Source organism: Nerophis lumbriciformis, linkage group LG24, assembly GCF_033978685.3.
Source record: "Nerophis lumbriciformis linkage group LG24, RoL_Nlum_v2.1, whole genome shotgun sequence".
Taxonomy (NCBI): Eukaryota; Metazoa; Chordata; class Actinopteri; order Syngnathiformes; family Syngnathidae; genus Nerophis; species Nerophis lumbriciformis.
In genome coordinates, this window is record NC_084571.2 from 10071019 (window position 1) to 10095814 (window position 24796).

A 24796-nucleotide genomic window follows, 5' to 3' on the forward strand; every position below is an offset into this window, starting at 1 on the left:
AATACACACATCAGCCGGCTGTTGGCTGCAAAGTCACGTGACAAGAGGTCATCCAGGCAAGACATGAACACCTGATACAAGGACTTTTGTGCCACCATTGCTCTCCTGGCCAGCAGGGGGCAGCACTGACCAAGCAACCTCACCTGCCTAAGCAGCAGGCAGATCATAGCCAGCAGCAGTAGTCCAGCCAGAACCGACACCACAATGATCCATAGGGGTGCGCTGGTGTCCACCTGCTCCTGCAGATCTGGGTAAACATGGACCTCCATCTGTAAACAACACAGACTGTGTTTATCCTCAGTGCATGCTGGGGTTGGCTGAGGGGCGTGTGGGGGGCACACCTGTGTGCTGGGTCCCTCCATGCTGACGTCAGTGCTTTCTGTACGCAGTCTGAGTGTGGCACGGCCTCGAAGTACTACCTTCCTGGCGTCTGTGTAGTGCTGTCGTACACATTACATCAAATATAGTACCGTATTTTTCGGACTATAAGTCGCAGTTTTTTTCATAGTTTGGCCGGGCTCCAGTGCGACTTATATATGTTGTTTTCCTTTTTTATTATGCATTTTCGGCAGGTGCGACTTATACTCCGAAAAATCCGGTACTCGACAACACAAATACTGCCTCTCACATGGACGATTAGTACACTCATACATCAAATATAGTACTCGACAACACAAATACTACCTCTAACATGGACGATGAGTACACTAATACATTAAAATGTAGTACACAACAACACAAATACTACCTCTAACACATACAGTATAATATAGTAACTGGAAACATTACCTCTAACATGGTACAAAAATATTTTTTTATTAGAAAATAATAACTGAAAATATTACCCCTAACATGGTACAATAATACATTTGAATTAGAATATAATAACTGAAAATATTACCTGTAACATGGTACAATACATAATAATTTGAATATAATAACTAATGGATTAGATTTTATATTGAATCCATAAGTTATATAATAAATGACAATATTTCAGCTAACATGGTACAATAATGCATATTAAATAGAAAATAACTGAAAATATTACCTCTAACATGGTACAATAATACATTTCAATTACAATATAATAACTGAAAATATTACCCCGAACATAGTACAATAATACATATTGAATAGAAAATAACTGAAAATATTACCTCTGACATGGTACAATAATACATTTTAATTAGAATATAATAACTGAAAATATTACCTCTAACATTGTTCAAAAATACATTTTAATTTGAATATAATAACTGAAAATATTACCTCTAACATGGTACAATAATACATTTTAATTACAATATAATAACTGAAAATATTACCCCGAACATGGTACAATAATACATATTGAATAGAAAATAACTGAAAATATTACCTCTAACATGATACAATAATACATTTTAATTAGAATATTATAACTGAAAATATTACCTCTAACATTGTACAAAAATACATTTTTATTTGAATATAATAACTGAAAATATTACCTCTAACATGGTACAATAATACATTTTAATTAGAATATAATAACTGAAAATATTACCTCTCACATTGTACACAAATAAATTTTAATTTGAATATAACTGAAAATATTACCTCTAACATTGTACAAAAATACATTTTAATTTGAATATAATAACTGAAAACATTACCTCTAACATGGTACAATAATACATTTTAATTAGAATATAATAACTGAAAATATTACCTCTAACATGGTACAATAATACATTTTAATTAGAATATAATAACTGAAAATATTACCTCTAACATTGTACAAAAATACATTTTAATTTGAATATAATAACTGAAAATATTACCTCTAACATGGTACAATAATACATTTTAATTACAATATAATAACTGAAAATATTACCTCTAACATGGTACAATAATACATTTTAATTAGAATATAATAACTGAAAATATTACCTCTAACATGGTACAATAATACATTTTAATTAGAATATAATAACTGAAAATATTACCTCCTAACATGGTACAATAATACATTTTAATTACAATATAATAAGTGATAATATTACCTCCAGCATGGTGGAGTTCCACAGTCGGGCACGCAGCGTGATGGAGGCGCTGTTGTTGACGTGGAGCAGCGGACACACAAAATGGACGCACTTGGCCCCGTGCACGCAGTCCTGCAGAGACACGTACACTGTTAGCATGTTTACGTTGTGCGCTAACAGGAAGTCGTACCAGCTCGTAGGACTTCTTGGCCTGCAGGTGTCTGACAGGAGGACTCTCTGCTGTCCACACTTCCTCTGGACTCCGCCTCTCCCTCCGCCCCCTCACGCCCTCTGATAACTGTCAGAGAAGCTACAGAAGTTCCGTCTGGGCTCTGGGAAGAGTTTGCGCTAGAAAGCTGTTGCCATGGTTACCGTCAAGCGCAGGGGGTTGATAACGTTGCCGGGCGGAACACATCGAGGTTCCGAGGCGCCGTTCACTGTGATCTCCGTCAGGTAGAGTAGCCGCTTCCCGTTGGACAGCTCGCTCGGCCAATCGAACGCCAGCTCCAGGTTACCCAGGTGACCGAGTGGCCTCCTGCCCACATGTACCTGCCAGAGGGGGCGCCGTCAAACACCAGCGAGCCCCCGTCGGAGGACAAAGGAAGACGAAACCTGCAAGGCGAAGACGAGCAGAGTCCCCACGTCCTCTGTGGTCCTCATCGCTGACTCGCCCACCACCTGACCACTGAAGGGGGCGGGGCCTGGCTGATGGCTCCTGTCATGAGCAGTAGGGGGTCAGCGTGGGGTTAGCGTGAGGTCACCATTGGTACTCACAAAGTCAGGGACATGTCCAGCGAGTAGTTGACCGCCAGGGAGACCAGGACTGGAGACAAGTCTGCTTGTTGGCTGAGCCTGGCGGGACATGAAGACTTTAGACCTCAACATGCGTGCAGGTCCACCTTGTGAGCGTGCGTCCTACGTGGACATCTGCAGCACCGTCTGGATGTCCGAGGTCCCCGAGGGGATCTGGGAGGGCTGGAAGATGATCCACACTTGGACCTGGGCACAGTCTGTGTGAGATCCAGTGCAGCGGGACAAGAAACAGAAGGTTTTCATACCGTCCGGTTGCTCTTGAACGGGTTTCCCAGCTCGCACGCGGCCATGGAACCTTCTGCACAGCACCGGACCTCCTGGACCCCGCCCTGTAAGGAAGCAAGTCTCATTGCAGTCCCTCTAGTGCAGGGCTGTCCAACTGCTTTTCTAGAGGGCCACATTGCAGTCCTAGAGGGCCACATTGCAGTCCTAGAGGGCCACATTGCAGTCCAAGAGGGCCACATTGCAGTCCCAGAGGGCCACATTGCAGTCCCAGAGGGCCACATTGCAGTCCCAGAGGGCCACATTGCAGTCCCAGAGGGCCACATTGCAGTCCCAGAGGGCCACATTGCAGTCCCAGAGGGCCACATTGCAGTCCCAGAGGGCCACATCGCAGTCCTAGAGGGCCACGTCGCAGTCCTAGAGGGCCGCTTGTAACATTCAGTAATAAATGAATATAAATGTGTGTTTTTTAACGAACTCATAAAAAATTACAATAATTTAAAAACATTTTTTAAACAGCATATGGCACCACTGTTTTGTACGGTAGTTTTTTTTTTTTTTTTTACAATTTAATGGAAGACTCGCTTTGAAATCATAAGTCAAGCAGATATTTATTTTTATTTTAACAAAAAAAAGTGTAATGTATGACAATATATTTGTTACATTGTTAGGAAACACAAAATTAATAGTTAATTATTATTTCAGATTATAACTACTTTCCAACCTAAATTCATATATACATAACCATCCATCCATTCATCCATTTTCTACCGCTTGTCCCTATCTGGGTCGCGCGGGGGGGGGGGGGGGGGTAAACTACATTAAATGGTGCGGAGGCACAATTTAAATGATGCAGTGGGCCACAATAAATGATGGGACAGTCCAGTTTAAAAGATGTGGTGGGCTGCATTTAAAGTTGTGGCGCGCTATTTTGAAGGACGTGGCGGGCCACTCTAAAAAATGTGGTGGGCTAGTTAAAAAATGTGGTGAGTCATTTTTGAAATGACATAAAAAGTTGAAAAATGATGTAGCGGGCCAAGTCAAATAATGGGGCAGTTCAGTTTAAAAGATGTGGCGGGCCAATTTAAATGATGCGGCGGGTCACTTTAAATTGTGTGCCGGACACATTAAATGAAGCGGCGGGACACATTAAATGACGTGCCGGGGCAAGTTAAATGAAGCGGCGGGCCACATTAATTGATGCGGGCCACTTTAATGAAGAGTAGGCTACTTTAAATGAAGCAGGCCTAGTTAAATGATGCGGCGGGCCAGTTTAAATGAATCGGCGGGTCAGTTTAAATTAATCGGCGGGCCACATGAAATGAAGCGGCGGGCCACATTAGATGACGCGGCGGGCCACTTTAAATGACGCGACGGGCCACATTAAATAATGCGGTGGGCAAGTTTAAATGAATCGGCGGGCCACATTAAATGAATCAGCGGGCCGCTTTAACTGAAGCGGCGGGCCACATTAATTGAAGCGGCGGGCCACGTTAACTGAAGCGGCGGGCCACATTAACTGAAACGGCGGGCCACATTAACTGAAGCGGCGGGCCACATTAATTGAAGCGGCGGGCCAGATTTGCCCCCCTGGCATTAAGTTTGACACCTGTGGTCTAAAGTCTTGAAGTTCTCTTCTTGTTCCTTGGGTATTCGTCACCTTAGTCCGAACTCCGGAGTAGGTCAGTGACGGGGGGACGCTGATGTTCAAAACCGCGTTGTGGGCGTCCTCTGCCGGTCGCCGTGGTGACGGTACGTTGCTGACGTTGACCTGCAGGAGAATTCTCTGGACCGTGCCGTGGTAGAACCAGACCTGCTGACCCGCCCACCTGGAATCAGGGCACCCGTCAGTGAGCACAAACTTCAAACTGCCGCGCTCACATGGCGACTCACGTGGACAAGGGGTTGTGGTTCTCGTCTGTGAACTGGGCCGTCATTTGCAGGTTACTGTGGCAACGGTTGTCAGAACCACAAGCCTTCTGGATGTGGACCTGAAGGAGACACGGGACGTCATGTCTGTGGACCTGGATCGTGCTGAGCTCGTGTCCTCAGACCTGCGTCCTGATTGGTCGATGGATGTGACTCAACACGGGGAAGGGTCCCAAGTCCTGGACAGCGTTTTGTTTCTTGGGCAGCTTGTGGGTCAGAGACGCGTTCAGAGAGAAGACCAGAGGTTCCACTTTGTCTCGGATTGGACTCTGAAGGAGGAGGAGCAGTTCTTCAAGGAGTCAATTCTGCATCTTCTGACTAAAAACATCAAAGCTGCTTCCTGACTCACCACGAGTCCCACTCTCAACGTCTTGCAGCGACGTCTCTGCACCAGCACGGAGCCCGAATACCCGCCGTCCCCGCTGTCCTTGAAAATGAGGCGGGGCTTGAGGCCGGTGACATCAGCAGCCACCGTGAAGTGGACGTCTGGCCAATGGCGAGATCGTTTTGGAAATACACGTAAAAGAAGATTAATACCGCAAATAAAGGTCGAAGATAAATGTTAAAAACTAAATGCGTAAAATACATGTAGAACTGCAATTCTCAAACTAGTGGTACATGTACCACTAGTGGTACATATGCTCCATCTAGTGGTAGGCTAAAGAATCACTTCCTAAAGTACAGTGTTTTATTTTTCCTACATTTAAACACCGTGTTACTGTTCAAACTGTCTGTAATGTTACAGTGGCCAAAAATATTAAATATACTAGTTAGATAAAACCTCTGCCTTGTTTTCAATGAATACTTAGGCCTACTACGCTACTGTTTTTTAATATTGGTCATTATGGTGGGTCTTGGAGAGCCAAGTGTTTTCTGAGGTGGCACTTGGTGAAACATGTTTGAAAACCACTAATGTGGAAGATTAATGTGGAAAATAAATGCCTAAGATACTGCAAATGTTAAAAACCCAATGTGTAAAATAGTTGTTGAAATAAATGTTAAATATAAAAGTTTAAAATAAATAAAGAAGATTAATGTCCAAAATAAATGCTGAAATAAATATTGTGAATAAATGTAGAATGTTAATGTCAAAAATAAATGTCTAAAATGAATATTAAAAACGGCATAAAATGTTGAAAAAAATTAATGTTGAAAAAAATTAATTTTGAAAAAAATGTGAAAGTAATTGTGAAAATAAATGTCCAATAAAAATGTTGAAAGAAATGTATAAAACAAATGTTGAAATTTAAAAAAAATAAGTGTTGAAAATAAATATTGAGAACATGTGTAAAAAATAAATGTATGAAATCAAAGTTGAAAATAAGTGTCCAAAAAAAAGTTGAAAATATATGTCAAGCTAAATGTGTAAAACGAATGTTGAAAATGTTCAAAACTAAATAACAAATGTTGAAAAAATTATGAAAATAAAAATTGAGGATAAATGTAAAAAAATAAATGTTTTAAATCAAAGTTGAAAATGTATGAAATAAATGTTTGAAAATAAATGTAGAAAATAAATGTCCAATATAAAAAGTTGAAAAATATGTCAAACTAAATGTTAAAAAAATAAATGTATGAAATAAATATATAAAATAAATGTCCAAAATCAAAGTTGAAAATAAGTGTCCAAAGAAAAAGTTGAAAATATATGTCAAACTAAATGTATAAAACGAATGTTGAAAATGTTAAAAAACTAAATAACAAATGTTGAAAAAATGTCGAAACAAGTGTTGAAAAAAATATTGAGAATAAATATTGAAAAAAAAATGTATGCAACAAATGTTGAAAATAAATGTAGAAAATAAACGTCCAAAATAAAAGTTGGAAATAAATGTCGAACTAAATGTTAAAAAAATATATGTATGAAATAAATATATAAAATAAATTTGCAAAATAAAAGTTGAAAATATATGTTGAACTAAATGTTAAAATATATATAAAATACATATAAAAAATAAATGTTGAAAATCAATGTGATTTCGGACGTTAGCAATACATTGACCTTGTCTTTGGACATGTTAGCTCAATAAAAACAAGAGGACCGCAGAGTGTCTTTTTGTGTGTGTGTGTGTGCGTGTGTGTGTTTCCACAGGGCAAGACTATTTTCCTCATGTAATGATATCATGCTCGCTAAAGTGATTTATCACACACACGCACACACACACACACACACACACACACACACACACACACACACACACACACACACACTGGAGACAAGGATAAGAGGACATACAAGGACAGGTTGATGTCATTGTTTGTGTGTGGGTGTGTGTGTCACTGACTGATGTTTTGATGGTTCGTCTCGGTGGTGCTGGGCGTGACTGAGAAACACACTTCCACTTGAATACTGATACACACATACAATCAGAAGGTTAGCATGTTTGCTGGCATGTTTGTTAGCATGTTGACTCATCTGACCAGAAGTCACAGCTGCTTATGTCCACAAGGTTTGGAGACACTCTGATGGCTTTATTGAGGTGGATGACAGCACGAGACCTGGACACGATCAATAAGTCGATCAGGTGATTGTTGGGTGTATCGCGCTTGTAACACAGGAAGGAGGTGTGAGACACAGAAAGCAGGTGAACAACACAGAAAGTAGGTGTGAGACACAAAGCAGGTGAGTGACACGGGAAGCAGGTGAGTGACACAGGAAGCAGGTGTTTGACACAGGAAGCAGGTGTGAGACACAGGAAGCGGGTGTTTGACACAGGAAGCGGGCGTGAGACACAGGAAGCGGGTGCGTGACACAGGAAGTAGGTGAGTGTCACACAGGAAGTAGGTGGGTGTCACAGGAAGCGGGTAACTAAAAAACGTTCTTGTTCTTTTGACAAGAACAAGAAAGTTTGATCACATTACGCCTATACTGGCTCACCTGCACTGGCTTCCTGTGCACTTAAGATGTGACTTTAAGGTTTTACTACTTACGTATAAAATACTACACCGTCTAGCTCCAGCCTATCTTGCCGATTGTATTGTGCCATATGTCCCGGCAAGAAATCTGCGTTCAAAGAACTCTGGCTTATTAGTGATTCCCAGAGCCCAAAAAAAGTCTGCGGGCTATAGAGCGTTTTCTATTCGGGCTCCAGTACTCTGGAATGCCCTCCCAGTAACAATTAGAGATGCTACCTCAGTAGAAGCATTTAAGTCCCATCTTAAAACTCATTTGTATACTCTAGCCTTTAAATAGCCCCCTTTTTAGACCAGTTGATCTGCCGTTTCTTTTCTTTTCTGCTCTGCCCCCCCTCTCCCTTGTGGAAGGTGGGGCACAGGTCCGGTGGCCATGGATAAAGTGCTGGCTGTCCAGAGTCGGGACCCGGGGTGCATCGGACCCGTCTCCGCTCGGGATGGTCTCCTGCTGGCCCCACTATGGACTGGACTCTCACTATTATGTTAGATCTACTATGGACTGGACTTTCACAATATTATGCTAGACCCACTCGACGTCCATTGCATCCGGTCTCCCCTAGAGGGGGGGGGGGGTCACCCACATCTGCGGTCCTCTCCAAGGTTTCTCATTGTCATTCTCATTGACATCCCACTGGGTTGAGTTTTTCCTTGCCCTTATGTGGGATCTGAACCGAGGATGTCGTTGTGGCTTGTGAAGCCCTTTGAGACACTTGTGATTTAGGGCTATATAAGTAAACATTGATTGATTGAGTGAGTGACACGGGAAGCGGGCGGGTGACACGGGAAGCGGGCGACTGACACAGGAAGCGGGTGAGGTACCTGAGCAGGGCGACAGTGTCATCCAAAGAGCCGACCAGCAGGTCAGGATATTTGTTCCCGTCCACATCGAGTCCCGCAGACAAGGAGAATCCAAAGGTGGTGAAGCGAGAAGACACGCTGCTCCCTGTGATCACCTGTAGAGGGGGGTGGAGCGCAGTAAGACAGGTGTGCACCTTTGTAAAGCCATAAAGTGCGCACACGCCTCACCTGGCTGGGTTTCGTTGGCACGCCGTCTCTGCTCCCGCTGAAGATCATCACACTTCCTGTTCCGTGGAATGGCGCTCCGACTGCAAAGTCTGCAACAGATGGTCACATGACATCATGTCGTCACAGGACCACAGTGCACATCCCTCACCCTGGAAGCCATCTTGGTTCAGGTCTCCGGCGGCAGCGAGCGACATTCCGAAGGCCGAACCGGCGGGGCCCTTCAGAACCAAGGTAGGTCTGGAGGGAACACGACCTCCCGCGTTCATGTAGACATAAACCGCCCCGCCCACTTCCTGCTGCCGATGGAAGAAAAAGGGCGCGCCCACCAGCAAGTCGCTCCACCTGCACAACGCACAGAAACGTTACAAGCTGCTAAAACCTTCCAAGATGGAGGGAGGAGTCTTTCTTATGGAAGTATCATTATAGCAAAACTATTTGCAATATGTGTGTCTGTAATCAATTCATGTGTGTGTGTGTATGTGTGTACTAAGTTGTGTGTCTGTATCGCAATCTGTGTGTCTGTAATCAATTCAGCTGTGTGTGTGTACTAATTTGTGTGTCTGTATCGCAATCTGTGCGTCTTTAATCAATTCGTGTGTGTGTGTGTACTAATTTGTGTTTCTGTATCGCAATATGTATGTCTGTAATCAATGAATGTGTGTGTATGTAATAATTTCCGTGTCTGTATCTCAACCTGTGTGTCTGTAATCAATTTGTGTGGTACTAATTTGTGTGTCTGTATCGCAATCTGTGTGTCTGTAATCAATTCACGTGTGTATGCGTGTACTAATTTGTGTGTCTGTAATCAATTCATATGTGTGTACTAATTTGTGTGTCTGTATCGCAATCTGTGTGTCTGTAATCAATTCAGCTGTGTGTGTGTACTAATTTGTGTGTCTGTATCCCAATCTGTGCATCTGTAATCAATTCATGTGTGTGTGTGTGTGTACTAATTTGTGTTTCTGTATCGCAATATGTATGTCTGTAATCAATGAATGTGTGTGTATGTACTAATTTCCGTGTCTGTATCTCAACCTGTGTGTCTGTAATCAATTTGTGTGGTACTAATTTGTGTGTCTGTATCGCAATCTGTGTGTCTGTAATCAATTCACGTGTGTATGCGTGTACTAATTTGTGTGTGTAATCAATTCATATGTGTGTACTAATTTGTGTGTCTGTATCGCAATCTGTGTGTCTAATCAATTCATCTGTGTGTGTACTAATTTGTGTGTCTGTATCGCAATCTGTGCGTCTGTAATCAATTCATGTGTGTGTGTGTGTGTGTACTAATTTGTGTGTGTATATTGCAATATGTGTGTCTGTAATCAATTAATGTGTGTGTATGTACTAATTTATGTGTCTGTATCTCAATCTGTGTGTCTGTAATCAATTTGTGTGGTACCAATTTGTGTGTCTGTATCGCAATCTGTGTGTCTGTAATCAATTCACATGTGTATGCGTGTACTAATTTGTGTGTCTGTAATCAATCCGTATGTGTGTACTAATTTGTGTGTCTGTATCGCAATCTGTGTGTCTGTAATCAATTCATCTGTGTGTGTACTAATTTGTGTGTCTGTATCGCAATCTGTGCGTCTGTAATCAATTCATGTGTGTGTGTGTGTACTAATTTGTGTGTCTATATTGCAATATGTGTGTCTGTAGTCAATTAATGTGTGTGTATGTACTAATTTATGTGTCTGTATCTCAATCTGTGTGTCTGTAATCAATTTGTGTGGTACTAATTTGTGTGTCTATCGCAATCTGTGTGTCTGTAATCAATTCACTTGTGTATGCGTGTACTAATTTGTGTGTCTATAATCAATTCATATGTGTGTACTAATTTGTGTGTCTGTATCGCAATCTGTGCGTCTTTAATCAATTTGTGTGTGTGTGTGTACTAATTTGTGTTTCTGTATCGCAATATGTATGTCTGTAATCAATGAATGTGTGTGTATGTAATAATTTCCGTGTCTGTATCTCAACCTGTGTGTCTGTAATCAATTTGTGTGGTACTAATTTGTGTGTCTGTATCGCAATCTGTGTGTCTGTAATCAATTCACGTGTGTATGCGTGTACTAATTTGTGTGTCTGTAATCAATTCATATGTGTGTACTAATTTGTGTGTCTGTATCGCAATCTGTGTGTCTGTAATCAATTCAGCTGTGTGTGTGTACTAATTTGTGTGTCTGTATCGCAATCTGTGCGTCTTTAATCAATTCGTGTGTGTGTGTGTGTGTACTAATTTGTGTTTCTGTATCGCAATATGTATGTCTGTAATCAATGAATGTGTGTGTATGTAATAATTTCCGTGTCTGTATCTCAACCTGTGTGTCTGTAATCAATTTGTGTGGTACTAATTTGTGTGTCTGTATCGCAATCTGTGTGTCTGTAATCAATTCACGTGTGTATGCGTGTACTAATTTGTGTGTCTGTAATCAATTCATATGTGTGTACTAATTTGTGTGTCTGTATCGCAATCTGTGTGTCTGTAATCAATTCAGCTGTGTGTGTGTACTAATTTGTGTGTCTGTATCCCAATCTGTGCATCTGTAATCAATTCATGTGTGTGTGTGTGTACTAATTTGTGTTTCTGTATCGCAATATGTGTGTCTGTAATCAATGAATGTGTGTGTATGTACTAATTTCCGTGTCTGTATCTCAACCTGTGTGTCTGTAATCAATTTGTGTGGTACTAATTTGTGTGTCTGTATCGCAATCTGTGTGTCTGTAATCAATTCACGTGTGTATGCGTGTACTAATTTGTGTGTGTAATCAATTCATATGTGTGTACTAATTTGTGTGTCTGTATCGCAATCTGTGTGTCTAATCAATTCATCTGTGTGTGTACTAATTTGTGTGTCTGTATCGCAATCTGTGCGTCTGTAATCAATTCATGTGTGTGTGTGTGTGTGTGTGTGTACTAATTTGTGTGTGTATATTGCAATATGTGTGTCTGTAATCAATTAATGTGTGTGTGTGTATGTACTAATTTATGTGTCTGTATCTCAATCTGTGTGTCTGTAATCAATTTGTGTGGTACCAATTTGTGTGTCTGTATCGCAATCTGTGTGTCTGTAATCAATTCACATGTGTATGCGTGTACTAATTTGTGTGTCTGTAATCAATTCGTATGTGTGTACTAATTTGTGTGTCTGTATCGCAATCTGTGTGTCTGTAATCAATTCATCTGTGTGTGTACTAATTTGTGTGTCTGTATCGCAATCTGTGCGTCTGTAATCAATTCATGTGTGTGTGTGTGTGTACTAATTTGTGTGTCTATATTGCAATATGTGTGTCTGTAGTCAATTAATGTGTGTGTATGTACTAATTTATGTGTCTGTATCTCAATCTGTGTGTCTGTAATCAATTTGTGTGGTACTAATTTGTGTGTCTATCGCAATCTGTGTGTCTGTAATCAATTCACTTGTGTATGCGTGTACTAATTTGTGTGTCTATAATCAATTCATATGTGTGTACTAATTTGTGTGTCTATCGCAATCTGTGTGTCTGTAATCAATTCATCTGTGTTTGTACTAATTTGTGTCCGTATTGCAATCTGTGCATCTGTAATCAATTCATGTGTGTGTGTGTGTGTGTACTAATTTGTGTGTCTGTATTGTAATATGTGTGTCTGTAATCAATGTGTGTGTATGTACTAATTTCCGTGTCTGTATCTCAACCTGTGTGTCTGTAATCAATTTGTGTGGTACTAATTTGTGTCTGTATCGCAATCTGTGTGTCTTTAATCAATTCACGTGTGTATGCGTGTACTAATTTGTGTGTCTGTAATCAATTCATATGTGTGTACTAATTTGTGTGTCTATATTGCAATCTGTGCGTCTGTAATCAATTCATGTGTGTGTGTGTGTGTGTACTAATTTGTGTGTCTATATTGCAATATGTGTGTCTGTAGTCAATTAATGTGTGTGTATGTACTAATTTATGTGTCTGTATCTCAATCTGTGTGTCTGTAATCAATTTGTGTGGTACTAATTTGTGTCTGTATCGCAATCTGTGTGTCTTTAATCAATTCACGTGTGTATGCGTGTACTAATTTGTGTGTCTGTAATCAATTCATATGTGTGTACTAATTTGTGTGTCTATATCGCAATCTGTGCGTCTGTAATCAATTCATGTGTGTGTGTGTGTGTGTACTAATTTGTGTGTCTATATTGCAATATGTGTGTCTGTAGTCAATTAATGTGTGTGTATGTACTAATTTATGTGTCTGTATCTCAATCTGTGTGTCTGTAATCAATTTGTGTGGTACTAATTTGTGTGTCTATCGCAATCTGTGTGTCTGTAATCAATTCACTTGTGTATGCGTGTACTAATTTGTGTGTCTATAATCAATTCATATGTGTGTACTAATTTGTGTGTCTATCGCAATCTGTGTGTCTGTAATCAATTCATCTGTGTTTGTACTAATTTGTGTCCGTATTGCAATCTGTGCATCTGTAATCAATTCATGTGTGTGTGTGTGTGTGTGTGTACTAATTTGTGTGTCTGTATTGTAATATGTGTGTCTGTAATCAATGTGTGTGTATGTACTAATTTCCGTGTCTGTATCTCAACCTGTGTGTCTGTAATCAATTTGTGTGGTACTAATTTGTGTCTATCGCAATCTGTGTGTCTTTAATCAATTCACGTGTGTATGCGTGTACTAATTTGTGTGTCTGTAATCAATTCATATGTGTGTACTAATTTGTGTGTCTTTATAGCAATCTGTGCGTCTGTAATCAATTCATGTGTGTGTGTGTACAAATTTGTGTGTCTATATTGCAATATGTGTGTCTGTAATCAATTAATGTGTGTGTATGTACTAATTTATGTGTCTGTATCTCAACCTGTGTGTCTATAATCAATTTGTGTGGTACTAATTTGTGTGTCTGTATCGCAATCTGTGTGTCTGTAATCAATTCACGTGTGTATGCGTGTACTAATTTGTTTGTCTGTAATCAATTCATATGTTTTTACTAATTTGTGTGTCTGTATTGCAATATATGTGTCTGTAATTAATTCATGTGTGTGTACTACTTTGTGTCTCTATTGCAATATGTGTGTCTGTAATCAATTCATGTGTGTGTGTGTGTGTGTACTAATCTGTGTGTCTGTATCGCAATCTGTCCTCCCCAACCCGGAGATGGCACTCCACCCTTTTCCAAGGACCCTGCTCCAAGTGGAGGAGTTCAAGTACCTCGAAGTCTTGTTCACGAGTGAGGGAAGAGTGGATCGTGAGATCGACAGGCGGATCGGTGCGGCGTCTTCAGTAATGCGGACGCTGTATCGATCCGTTGTGGTGAAGAAGGAGCTGAGCCGGAAGGCAAAGCTCTCAATTTACCTCTCGATCTACGTTCCCATCCTCACCTGTGGTCATGAGCTTTGGGTTATGACCGAAAGGACAAGATCACGGCTACAAGCGGCCGAAATGAGCTCCCTTCGCCGGGTGGCGGGGCTCTCCCTTAGAGATAGGGTGAGAAGCTCTACCATCCGGGGGGAGCTCAGAATAAAGCCGCTGCTCCTCCACATCGAGAGGAGCCAGATGAGGTGGTTTGGGCATCTGGTCAGGATGCCACCCGAACATCTCCGTAGGGAGGTGTTTAGGGCACGTCCGACCGGTAGGAGGCCACAGGGAAGACCCAGGACACGTTGGGTAGACTATATCTCCCGGCTGGCCTGGGAACGCCTCGGGATCCCCCGGGAAGAGCTGGACGAAGTGGCTGGGGAGAGGGAAGTCTGGGCTTTCCTGCTTAGGCTGCTGCCCCCGCGACCCAACCTTGGATAAGCGGAAGGAGATGGATCGATGGATGGATATCGCAATCCGTGTGTCTGTAATCAATTAATGTGTGTGTCTGTTTGTACTAATTTGTGTCTGTATCGCAATCTGTCTGTAATCAATTCATGTGTGTGTACTAATTTGTGTCTGTATTGCAATCTGTGTGTCTAATCAATTATCATATGTGTGTACTAATTTGTGTGGGGGATAGCGGGTATGACCCTCAGGGTGATGTGATGCGTCTAGTGCAGCCATCCTCGGATAGCATAGTTGCATACATGCCTGCTGCTTGCTGCCTCTCGCTTCCAGGAACTGCCGCTGGCTAGCTGATCAAGAACCAAGCGATGGAAAATCAGAATGCATAAGTCTTTCCTCGCCAGTACATAGCCTCTCCATCACCAAGACTTTTGCTATGCCTCCTCGTGGCGGTCCCCGGTAACTGTGTGCCTTGCGGCCTCAGGCTAAACAGCATTGGATCCCCGGGGGTGCATAGCTTAGCCTTCATCCAGGCTACCACCATCCGACTGACCTGTAGCCTATAACCTCTTGGTTATAGGCTACGGGAGAAAACCCCGAACGAAAAACCTGTGGCTGGACCCACATTAGGCAGTCACCAACAGACCCCACTCTGGCAGTCCTCTGCAACACCATGCGGCAGAAGGTCGTCATGACCTCTTCATGCCACTGGAGGCCGCCACATGGGGCCAAGACAAAATAGTGCGGGTAGAGACTGCGCACTACTACCACCACTTAAATCCATTCACCTCTCACCCTCAAGTCCTGCGGCGATGGGGAAGGGCGGCTGGTACAGGTCAAGGATGTGACTGGCAGTACCTAGTCCAACCCTGCACGTAGGCGGCGTGCGAGTGAAGGTCGCCGTGGCGTGGGATGGAACAGCATGCCTCCCCGGCAGCTTCGCACGTGACTGAGCAGCACCGCTCTGCTCACTCTGAAATGGGAAGGGCCTAGAAAATGTGGCCTCAGAGTGGTCTGTTCCTCATCGCCCGGGCAGCCTACCACAGCTGCCGGGCCATCCCTTTATGCTAGGGGTGTCAAACTCAAATACAGAGTGGGCCAAAATTCAAAACTGAACAAAGCCGCGGGCCAAGGTTGAACAAATTAACCTTTTAATAGGGACCCAAACAAGTTTTGCATTGAATATTGAACAAGCAAGGCTTATATAACTTCATAGTGACATGCAAAATCGAGTTTCAAATAATAATAATAATAAAAAAATATCAATGGCATATCAAATACAATTTAAATAAAAATGTAAGGCCTCTTTTCTATTTGCAGTCTTCTGAGGTAAATATCAACATTAACTTTTTCCACAGGCTAATAAATTACAAAATAAAATAACTGTTACGTCTTGGGGGGCGCATTGCTGCGCTGGTAGCGTTCCTTCCAATACAGAAGACAAGCAGGTGCGGCGTGCAGGTAAGATGAAATATATTTAATTATTTAAAGGCAGGACAAAAATACAAAACTGAGGACGCTAGCAAGCGTGGAGCTAAACAAAAACCAAAATGTTACCAAGGGTGAAAAACGGGGAATGCTGGAGGGCAGAATAATCTAAAGAGCAAGGAGAAAACCAGGGGAACGTAAATGTTGCCAATTGCAAACATTGACCCAGGAACTATTGCTGGGTAACAGGAAACTATAAAGGGGAGTGATTAACCAAAACACCTGGTGGGAACACTAATTGCAAAACTAAGACAGGTGAGGAGAATCAGTGCCCATGGAAACCAACAGTAAACAGGGAAAGAGGGTGCACCCAGGAAACAGACTAAAACAGAAACATTACCAACATAAATCATGCCATGATCCGGGTAACGGATCATGACAATAACAATGAATAAACCAACCATTCAGGACTTTAAACTGCTCAGTTTGCAACACACTGATCTAATCTGACGTGCCCAAGCCAGATACCTGGCATCTTTTCTTGGATGCTAGTTCATTAATGTCGGGGTTCAGGCTTTGAGCTGAAGGTGTTCATCAGTCATTATATCTCGTCCACCCGGACCACAGTCTTGGGGGTGTGCTTTAAAGACACTGCGTTTATCGTCCTCCACGAGCTGTCGTTACGTCTGCTTTTCATCCATTCCAACAACGTGCCGACCCGATCACGGCCCCCCCCGTCGGTTGAGGTGGGCGGGGTTGGGGGGGGCGGGGTTTGGTGGTTGCGGGGGTGTATATTGCAGCCCGGAAGAGTTAGGGGTGCATGGGATTCTGGGTATTTGTTTTGTTGTGTTTATGTTGTGTTACGGTGCGGATGTGCTCCCGAAATGTGTTTGTCATTCTTGTTTGGTGTGGATTCACAGCGTGGCGCATATTTCTAACAGTGTTAAAGTTATTTATACGGGCACCGTCAGTGTAACCTGTATCGCTGTTGGCCAAGTATGCGTTGCATTCGCATGTGTGTGCGTGCTGAAACCGCACATATTATGTGACTGGGCCAGCATTCGCTGGACTGGATGAAAAGCGGACGTGACGATTTTTGGGAGGGGCACTGAAATCAGAGTCTCCCGGAGGGTTGGCAAGTATCAGAATTAGCGGTGAATGCGGTGTTAACACGGCACCGCCGCTGAATATAATCGGCGGGTCAGCTCTAGTGTTAATTTGATATTGCTTCAAGGGCCAAGTGAAATTACACAGAGGGCCAAATTTGGCCCGCGGGCCAGAGTTTGACACCCATGCTTTATGCGATCAAAAACAAACGTACAAGAGAAACAAAATTCCCTTCACAATAGCATCATGGAGCGTCCGCACACTTTTGGATGTGCGTGATCTCTCCTGCCGCCCGCAGTGAAGAAAAGCACTTGTTGCACATGAACTAAACAGATACGGCATTGACATAGCCGCCCTGAGCCAAACCCGCTTACATGGGGAAGACTCAACCACGGAGGGGGGAGAAGGCTACACCTTCTTCTGGAAGGGTCATCCAGAAGGCTCCCGTCATCTACATGAAGTGGGTTTTGCCGCGAGGACAAACCTGCTTCACAAGATCCCAGAGTCTCCAGTGGGTCTAAGCGAAAGGCTCATGACGTGGCGTGTACCACTCACCAAAAATCGCCATGTCACCCTTATCAGCGCCTACGCCCCAACCCTGGATGCAGACCTCCAGAGCAAGGACACATTCTATGCCTCACTAAACTCTGCCATAGAAGGAACGCCTCCCACCGACAAGCTCATACTCCTCGGGAAGCGGGTGACTCAGATTACACGCACACAGATTGAGATACAGACACACAAATTAGTAGGCGGACATGTGACTCAGATTACACACACACAGATTGAGATACAGACACACAAATTAGTAGGCGGACATGTGACTCAGATTACACGCACACAGATTGAGATACAGACACACAAATTAGTAGGCGGACATGTGACCCAGATTACACACACACAGATTGAGATACAGACACACAAATTAGTAGGCGGACATGTGACTCAGATTACACACACACAGATTGAGATACAGACACACAAATTAGTAGGCGGACATGTGACCCAGATTACATGCACACAGATTGAGATACAGACACACAAATTAGTTCACAGATACATGAGTTAGATTACACACACACAGATTGAGATACAGACACACAAATTAGTAGGCGGACATGTGACTCAGATTACACACACAGATTGAGATACAGACACACAAATTAGTTGGCAGACATGTGACCCATATTACACACACACAGTTTGAGATAGACACACAAATTAGTTGGCGGACATGTGACTCAGATTACATGCACACAGATTGAGATACAGACACACAAATTAGTATGCGGACATGTGACTCAGATTACACACACACAGATTGAGATACAGACACACAAATTAGTAGGCGGACATGTGACTCAGATTACACACACACAGATTGAGATACAGACACACAAATTAGTAGGCGGACATGTGACCCAGATTACATGCACACAGATTGAGATACAGACACACAAATTAGTTCACAGATACATGAGTTAGATTACACACACACAGATTGAGATACAGACACACAAATTAGTAGGCGGACATGTGACTCAGATTACACACACAGATTGAGATACAGACACACAAATTAGTTGGCAGACATGTGACCCATATTACACACACACAGTTTGAGATAGACACACAAATTAGTTGGCGGACATGTGACTCAGATTACATGCACACAGATTGAGATACAGACACACAAATTAGTAGGCGGACATGTGACTCAGATTACACACACACAGATTGAGATACAGACAAACAAATTAGTAGGCGGACATGTGACCCAGATTACACACACACAGATTGAGATACAGACACACAAATTAGTAGGTGGACATGTGACTCAGACTACACACACAGATTGAGATACAGACACACAAATTAGTAGGCGGACATGTGACTCAGATTACAGACACAGATTGAGATACAGACACACAAATTACACACACAGATTACACACACAGATTGAGATACAGACACACAAATTAGTAGGCGGACATGTGACTCAGATTACACACACAGATTGAGATACAGACACACAAGTTAGGAGGCGGACATGTGACTCAGATTACAGACACAGATTGAGATACAGACACACAAATTAGTAGGCGGACATGTGACCCATATTACACACACACATCTTGAGATAGACACACAAATTAGTTGGCGGACATATGACCCATACTACACACACACAGCTTGAGATAGACACACAAATTAGTTGGCGGACATGTGACTCAGATAACATGCACACAGATTGAGATACAGACACACAAATTAGTAGGCGGACATGTGACTCAGATTACACACACACAGATTGAGATACAGACACACAAATTAGTAGGTGGACATGTGACTCATATTACACACACACAGATTGAGATACAGACACACAAATTAGTAGGCGGACATGTGACCCATATTACACACACACATCTTGAGATAGACACACAAATTAGTTGGCGGACATGTGACCCATATTACACACACACAGTTTGAGATAGACACACAAATTAGTTGGCGGACATGTGACTCAGATTACATGCACACAGATTGAGATACAGACACACAAATTAGTATGCGGACATGTGACTCAGATTACACACACACAGATTGAGATACAGACACACAAATTAGTAGGCGGACATGTGACTCAGATTACACACACACAGATTGAGATACAGACACACAAATTAGTAGGCGGACATGTGACCCAGATTACACACACACAGATTGAGATACAGACACACAAATTAGGAGGTGGACATGTGACTCAGACTACACACACAGAGTGAGATACAGACACACAAATTAGTAGGCGGACATGTGACCCAGATTACAGACACAGATTGAGATACAGACACACAAATTACACACACAGATTACACACACAGATTGAGATACAGACACACAAATTAGTAGGCGGACATGTGACTCAGATTACACACACAGATTGAGATACAGACACACAAGTTAGGAGGCGGACATGTGACTCAGATTACAGACACAGATTGAGATACAGACACACAAATTAGTAGGCGGACATGTGACCCATATTACACACACACATCTTGAGATAGACACACAAATTAGTTGGCGGACATATGACCCATACTACACACACACAGCTTGAGATAGACACACAAATTAGTTGGCGGACATGTGACTCAGATTACATGCACACAGATTGAGATACAGACACACAAATTAGTAGGCGGACATGTGACTCAGATTACACACACACAGATTGAGATACAGACACACAAATTAGTAGGTGGACATGTGACTCATATTACACACACACAGATTGAGATACAGACACACAAATTAGTAGGCGGACATGTGACCCATATTACACACACACATCTTGAGATAGACACACAAATTAGTTGGCGGACATGTGACCCATATTACACACACACAGTTTGAGATAGACACACAAATTAGTTGGCGGACATGTGACTCAGATTACACGCACACAGATTGAGATACAGACACACAAATTAGTAGGCGGACATGTGACTCAGATTACACACACACAGATTGAGATACAGACACACAAATTAGTAGGCGGACATGTGACCCATATTACACACTCACAGCTTGAGATAGACACACAAATTGAGTGGCGGACATGTCAGATCACATGCACACAAATTGAGATACAGACACACAAATTAGTAGGTGGACATGTGACTCAGTTTACACACACACACACACACACACACACACACACAGATTGAGATACAGACACACAAAGTAGTAGGTGGACATGTGACCCAGATTACACACACACACAGATTGAGATACAGACACACAAATTAGTAGGCGGGCATGTGACCCAGATTACACACACCAAGATTCAGATACACACACAAATTAGTTCATGGACATAGATTGAGATGATAGTACACAGACACAGATTGAGATACAGACCCACTAACCAGTACACACACACACACATTAATTAGATTACACACACACAGATTGAGATACAGACACACAAATTAGTACACAGAAACATTAATCAGATTACACACAGATCGAGATACGGACACACAAATCAGTACACAGACACATGAATCAGATTACACACACACAGATTCAGATACAGACACAAATTAGTACATGGACATAAATTGAGATGATAGCACACAGACACAGATTGAGATACAAACACACAAATCAGTACACAGAATCAGATTACACACACACAGATTGAGATGCGCATTTGGCAAATAGTTTTGCTGCAATAAAACTTCCATACTTTCTCGTTACCCGTCGTCGTCGAGGTCCGAGGTCACCACCACGTTGCCAAAGTAGGAACCTGTTTGCTCTCCTCGCAGCGTCTGGCCGATGGTCAGCGAGCCGCCATGTTTGACCGCCAGCAGCACAGAGCCACGGGCGTCTTCCTTGGTGTCCTTAGGAGCTCCTGCTCGTCAACATGGCCGCCGGTCAACCCATTGATCATGGCCCAGATTTGAAGCCACAGACAAGAAGTGGTCACCTGTTACGATGGTGTCGTCGTCTTGAGAGAGAAGCGCCCGAGCCTGACTGACTGAATACCCTGCGCACGCACACGCACACGCATTACAAGGTAATTAACACGTTGGCGTCAGCACGCAGGTATAGACACACCTGACCTATGTAGATGTTTCTTCGGTGCAGGTTGTCCAAGGAGCTCCTCCTGGTATCGAAGGCAACATGTGGATTCATCCATGACACGTGAACGTTTCCTTCAGTGGGAAGCAACAGTCAACGCGGCGGCGATGGCGGCGGCGAGAGACGTGAGGACCGAATGGTTCATACCTTGCCACTGGTAACTTCCTGGCGAGCCCACGATGACCTCGTTTTGAGTGATGGCGGCAGAAATTCCCATGTTGCACATGACTTCTCCGCTGATGTCCCCCAGGTGACTGCACACACACACACACACACACACACACACACTAGAGATGCGCGGATAGGCAATTATTTCATCCGCAACCGCATCAGAAAGTCGTCAACCATCCGCCATCCACCCGACCTAACATTTGATCAGAACCGCACCCGCCCGTTGTTATATATCTAATATAGACGATGCAAGGCATTAGTGAGTTTATAAAGCTTTTGCCTGTTAAAGAAAGGAGACTGATCCAATGCAGCACAGACATTCGCGTGCCACGCTGTCACGACCCAGACGCACACCAGTGCGCAATCATATGGGAGCCGCGCTGAGCGCACCTCCAAGCGCGTCTCGCTGCCGGCGACGGCCGGGTATGGGCCCGACGCTCCAGCGCCATCCATTTTCAGGGCTAGTTGATTCGGCAGGTGGGTTGTTACACACTCCTTAGCGGGTTCCAACTTCCATGGCCACCGTCCTGCTGTCTATATCAACCAGGGTGAGCCCCACCCCTTTCGTGAGCGCACTGCGCGCGGAGTGACCCCTGTTACGCGCCCCCGGCAACAGGGGTGGCGGGCAGGTAAGCTGCGCGGGCGGAACGCGCGGAGTGACCCCTGTTACGAGCCCCCGGCCACGGGGGTGGCGGGCAGGTAAGCTGCTTACCTGCTGCGCGTGACGCCGGCCGCGGCGAAGGCGGACGAGGCGGGGTGTCGGTGCGGTGGGCGCGGTAGTGACCCTGGACGTGCATCGGGCCCTTCTCGCGGATCGCCTCACCTACGGCTCCCGGTGGGGCCCTCTCGGGGGAAGGGGCCTCGGTCCCGGACCCCGGCGAGGCGTCCCTTCTCCGCTCCGTAAAAGTGTCCATCTCTTTTTTTTTTTTTCTTCTGTTGTGGCATATGCTGCAGGTGCCTGCTCGTTTTTCGTATGTGGGTAACAACATTTAACTATGTATATATATTTCCGAATTGGTTTAACTGCCACCCGCCTGAATCTATTTAAAATCTAAATTTTTTTTATTTCAACCGCCCGACCCGACCCGACCCGCGGATAAAATCTAATTTTTTTTAATTTCATCCGCCCGATCCGCGGATAATCCGCGGACTCCGCGGTTGTGCCCGCAAACCGCGCATCTCTAACACACACACAAAAGCGAGGGGGCGGGACTTGCTGAGCGCCGCTACATGGTGTCTTGTGACCTACCTGCAGACCTGGTCGGGGTTCTGCCAGTGGAGGTCGGCGTCGTCGTACTGCAGGTCGTTGCCATGGAGATAACAGCGGCCGATCATGTGTCTGAGTTTGGACGCCCCGTAAACCTTCGCGAAGCGATGGCCGCACGCCTGCGGGCGCCATTTAGCATGTTAGCTAACTGCTAGCTCACTGTAGCTTCACGCTCTCGTCGATACCATCATTGTGATGACAACTGTCAATCATATGTCCACTCACCAGGACCCTCCCACCGGGGCGCCCCTGACTGGCCAGCGACACGCCCAGCCACATGTCCTCAATCAGGTCCTCCGACACATTCAAGTCTAAAACACAAGTGTGAAAGTAGGCGGGGCTTCCTTCAGGAAGTACTTTTGGGATTGGTGCATTTTTTACCTGGTTTGATGAGCAACATCCTTCTGCAGTCTGATTGGTTGGCAGTGATTGGGCAGCTGTACACGCCCCCCGTGTAATTGGCAGCTACATTAGGCTCCGCCCTCTCTCTGGGTGCTCCGACCAATAGTCTTTGACCGTGAGACAGAAAGAAAGGTGCAGACTGAGGTCCACAATGTCTCAGGTGTCCCATATGTCTCATGGAATATGATTCAGAGCATGAGAAGGAAAGACCAGCCTTTCAGGTTAGAGGTCAGAGGTCACTCACAGGTACTGGTCGGACTTCAGGTCAGGATGGAAGGCCACAGAAAGTCCAAACAGGCTTCTGTCTGCGCCCGTCTTCAGCAGCGGGAAGGACGTGTCCACGTTAGACGCAGCGCACGCAAACACACACGCGCTCAGCAACAGGCACGCACCCGTCGCCATGGAGACGCACCTTCCGACACACATTATAAGTCACTTCATGGTCAGATGTAATATCATGGACTCATACATGTAATATTGTAATAGTACAAAGATGTAATACAATAATTAACACTGTCATACAAAAATCAATTCAGAATCAGAATCAGAATCAGAATCAGCTTTATTGTCATTACGCAAGGTAACGAGATTGAGGCCATTCCATACAGTGCGATGTGTGCATGCTAGAAAAACAATGTGCAAATATATGAAAATATAAAAAATGTAGAAGTGCAATGAATATGGTGTGAAATGAATATATACATGAAAAAAACAAAAACAAAAACAGGGTGGTTGGTGGAATGGGCTATTGCACCGGAGGATGTAATAGAACAATTAATACAATATGTATTACAATAATTAACAATGTCATACAATAATCAATTAAAGGATGTAATAGAACAATTAATAAAAGATGTAATACAATAATTAATAAACAATGTAATACAATATTTTAATATAGGATGTAATAGAACAATTGATAAAATATGTAATACAATAATTAATAAAATATGTAATATAATTAATAATTAAATATGTTAATCAATAACAAAAGATTAATTACATTAATTATTAAAATATGTAAGATGATAATAAAATATGTAATATAATAATTCATAAAATATGTAATGTAATAATTAA

At 43.3% G+C, this 24796-nt stretch overlaps 1 protein-coding gene across 1 annotated transcript in view; it reads right to left on the bottom strand.

Moving 5' to 3' along the window:
- The window catches only part of LOC133620237 (integrin alpha-3-like), a 28924-nt gene that overhangs the window by 2078 nt on the left and 2050 nt on the right, over nt 1-24796 (bottom strand). Inside the window, exons 2-27 of the mRNA XM_061981542.2 lie at nt 23961-24128; nt 23696-23823; nt 23540-23625; nt 23297-23433; nt 22024-22130; nt 21858-21950; nt 21722-21781; nt 21493-21646; nt 9082-9275; nt 8934-9022; nt 8727-8860; nt 7416-7493; nt 7280-7344; nt 5344-5480; nt 5120-5263; nt 4959-5056; nt 4726-4894; nt 3089-3172; nt 2950-3029; nt 2805-2882; nt 2643-2745; nt 2403-2579; nt 2221-2328; nt 2052-2162; nt 342-440; nt 144-269 (exon numbers count right to left, since the gene is read on the bottom strand). Of these exons, the coding sequence (XP_061837526.2) occupies nt 144-269; nt 342-440; nt 2052-2162; nt 2221-2328; nt 2403-2579; nt 2643-2745; nt 2805-2882; nt 2950-3029; nt 3089-3172; nt 4726-4894; nt 4959-5056; nt 5120-5263; nt 5344-5480; nt 7280-7344; nt 7416-7493; nt 8727-8860; nt 8934-9022; nt 9082-9275; nt 21493-21646; nt 21722-21781; nt 21858-21950; nt 22024-22130; nt 23297-23433; nt 23540-23625; nt 23696-23823; nt 23961-24128 (3007 nt within the window). The remainder of the gene's footprint in view (nt 1-143; nt 270-341; nt 441-2051; nt 2163-2220; nt 2329-2402; nt 2580-2642; nt 2746-2804; nt 2883-2949; nt 3030-3088; nt 3173-4725; nt 4895-4958; nt 5057-5119; nt 5264-5343; nt 5481-7279; nt 7345-7415; nt 7494-8726; nt 8861-8933; nt 9023-9081; nt 9276-21492; nt 21647-21721; nt 21782-21857; nt 21951-22023; nt 22131-23296; nt 23434-23539; nt 23626-23695; nt 23824-23960; nt 24129-24796) is intronic.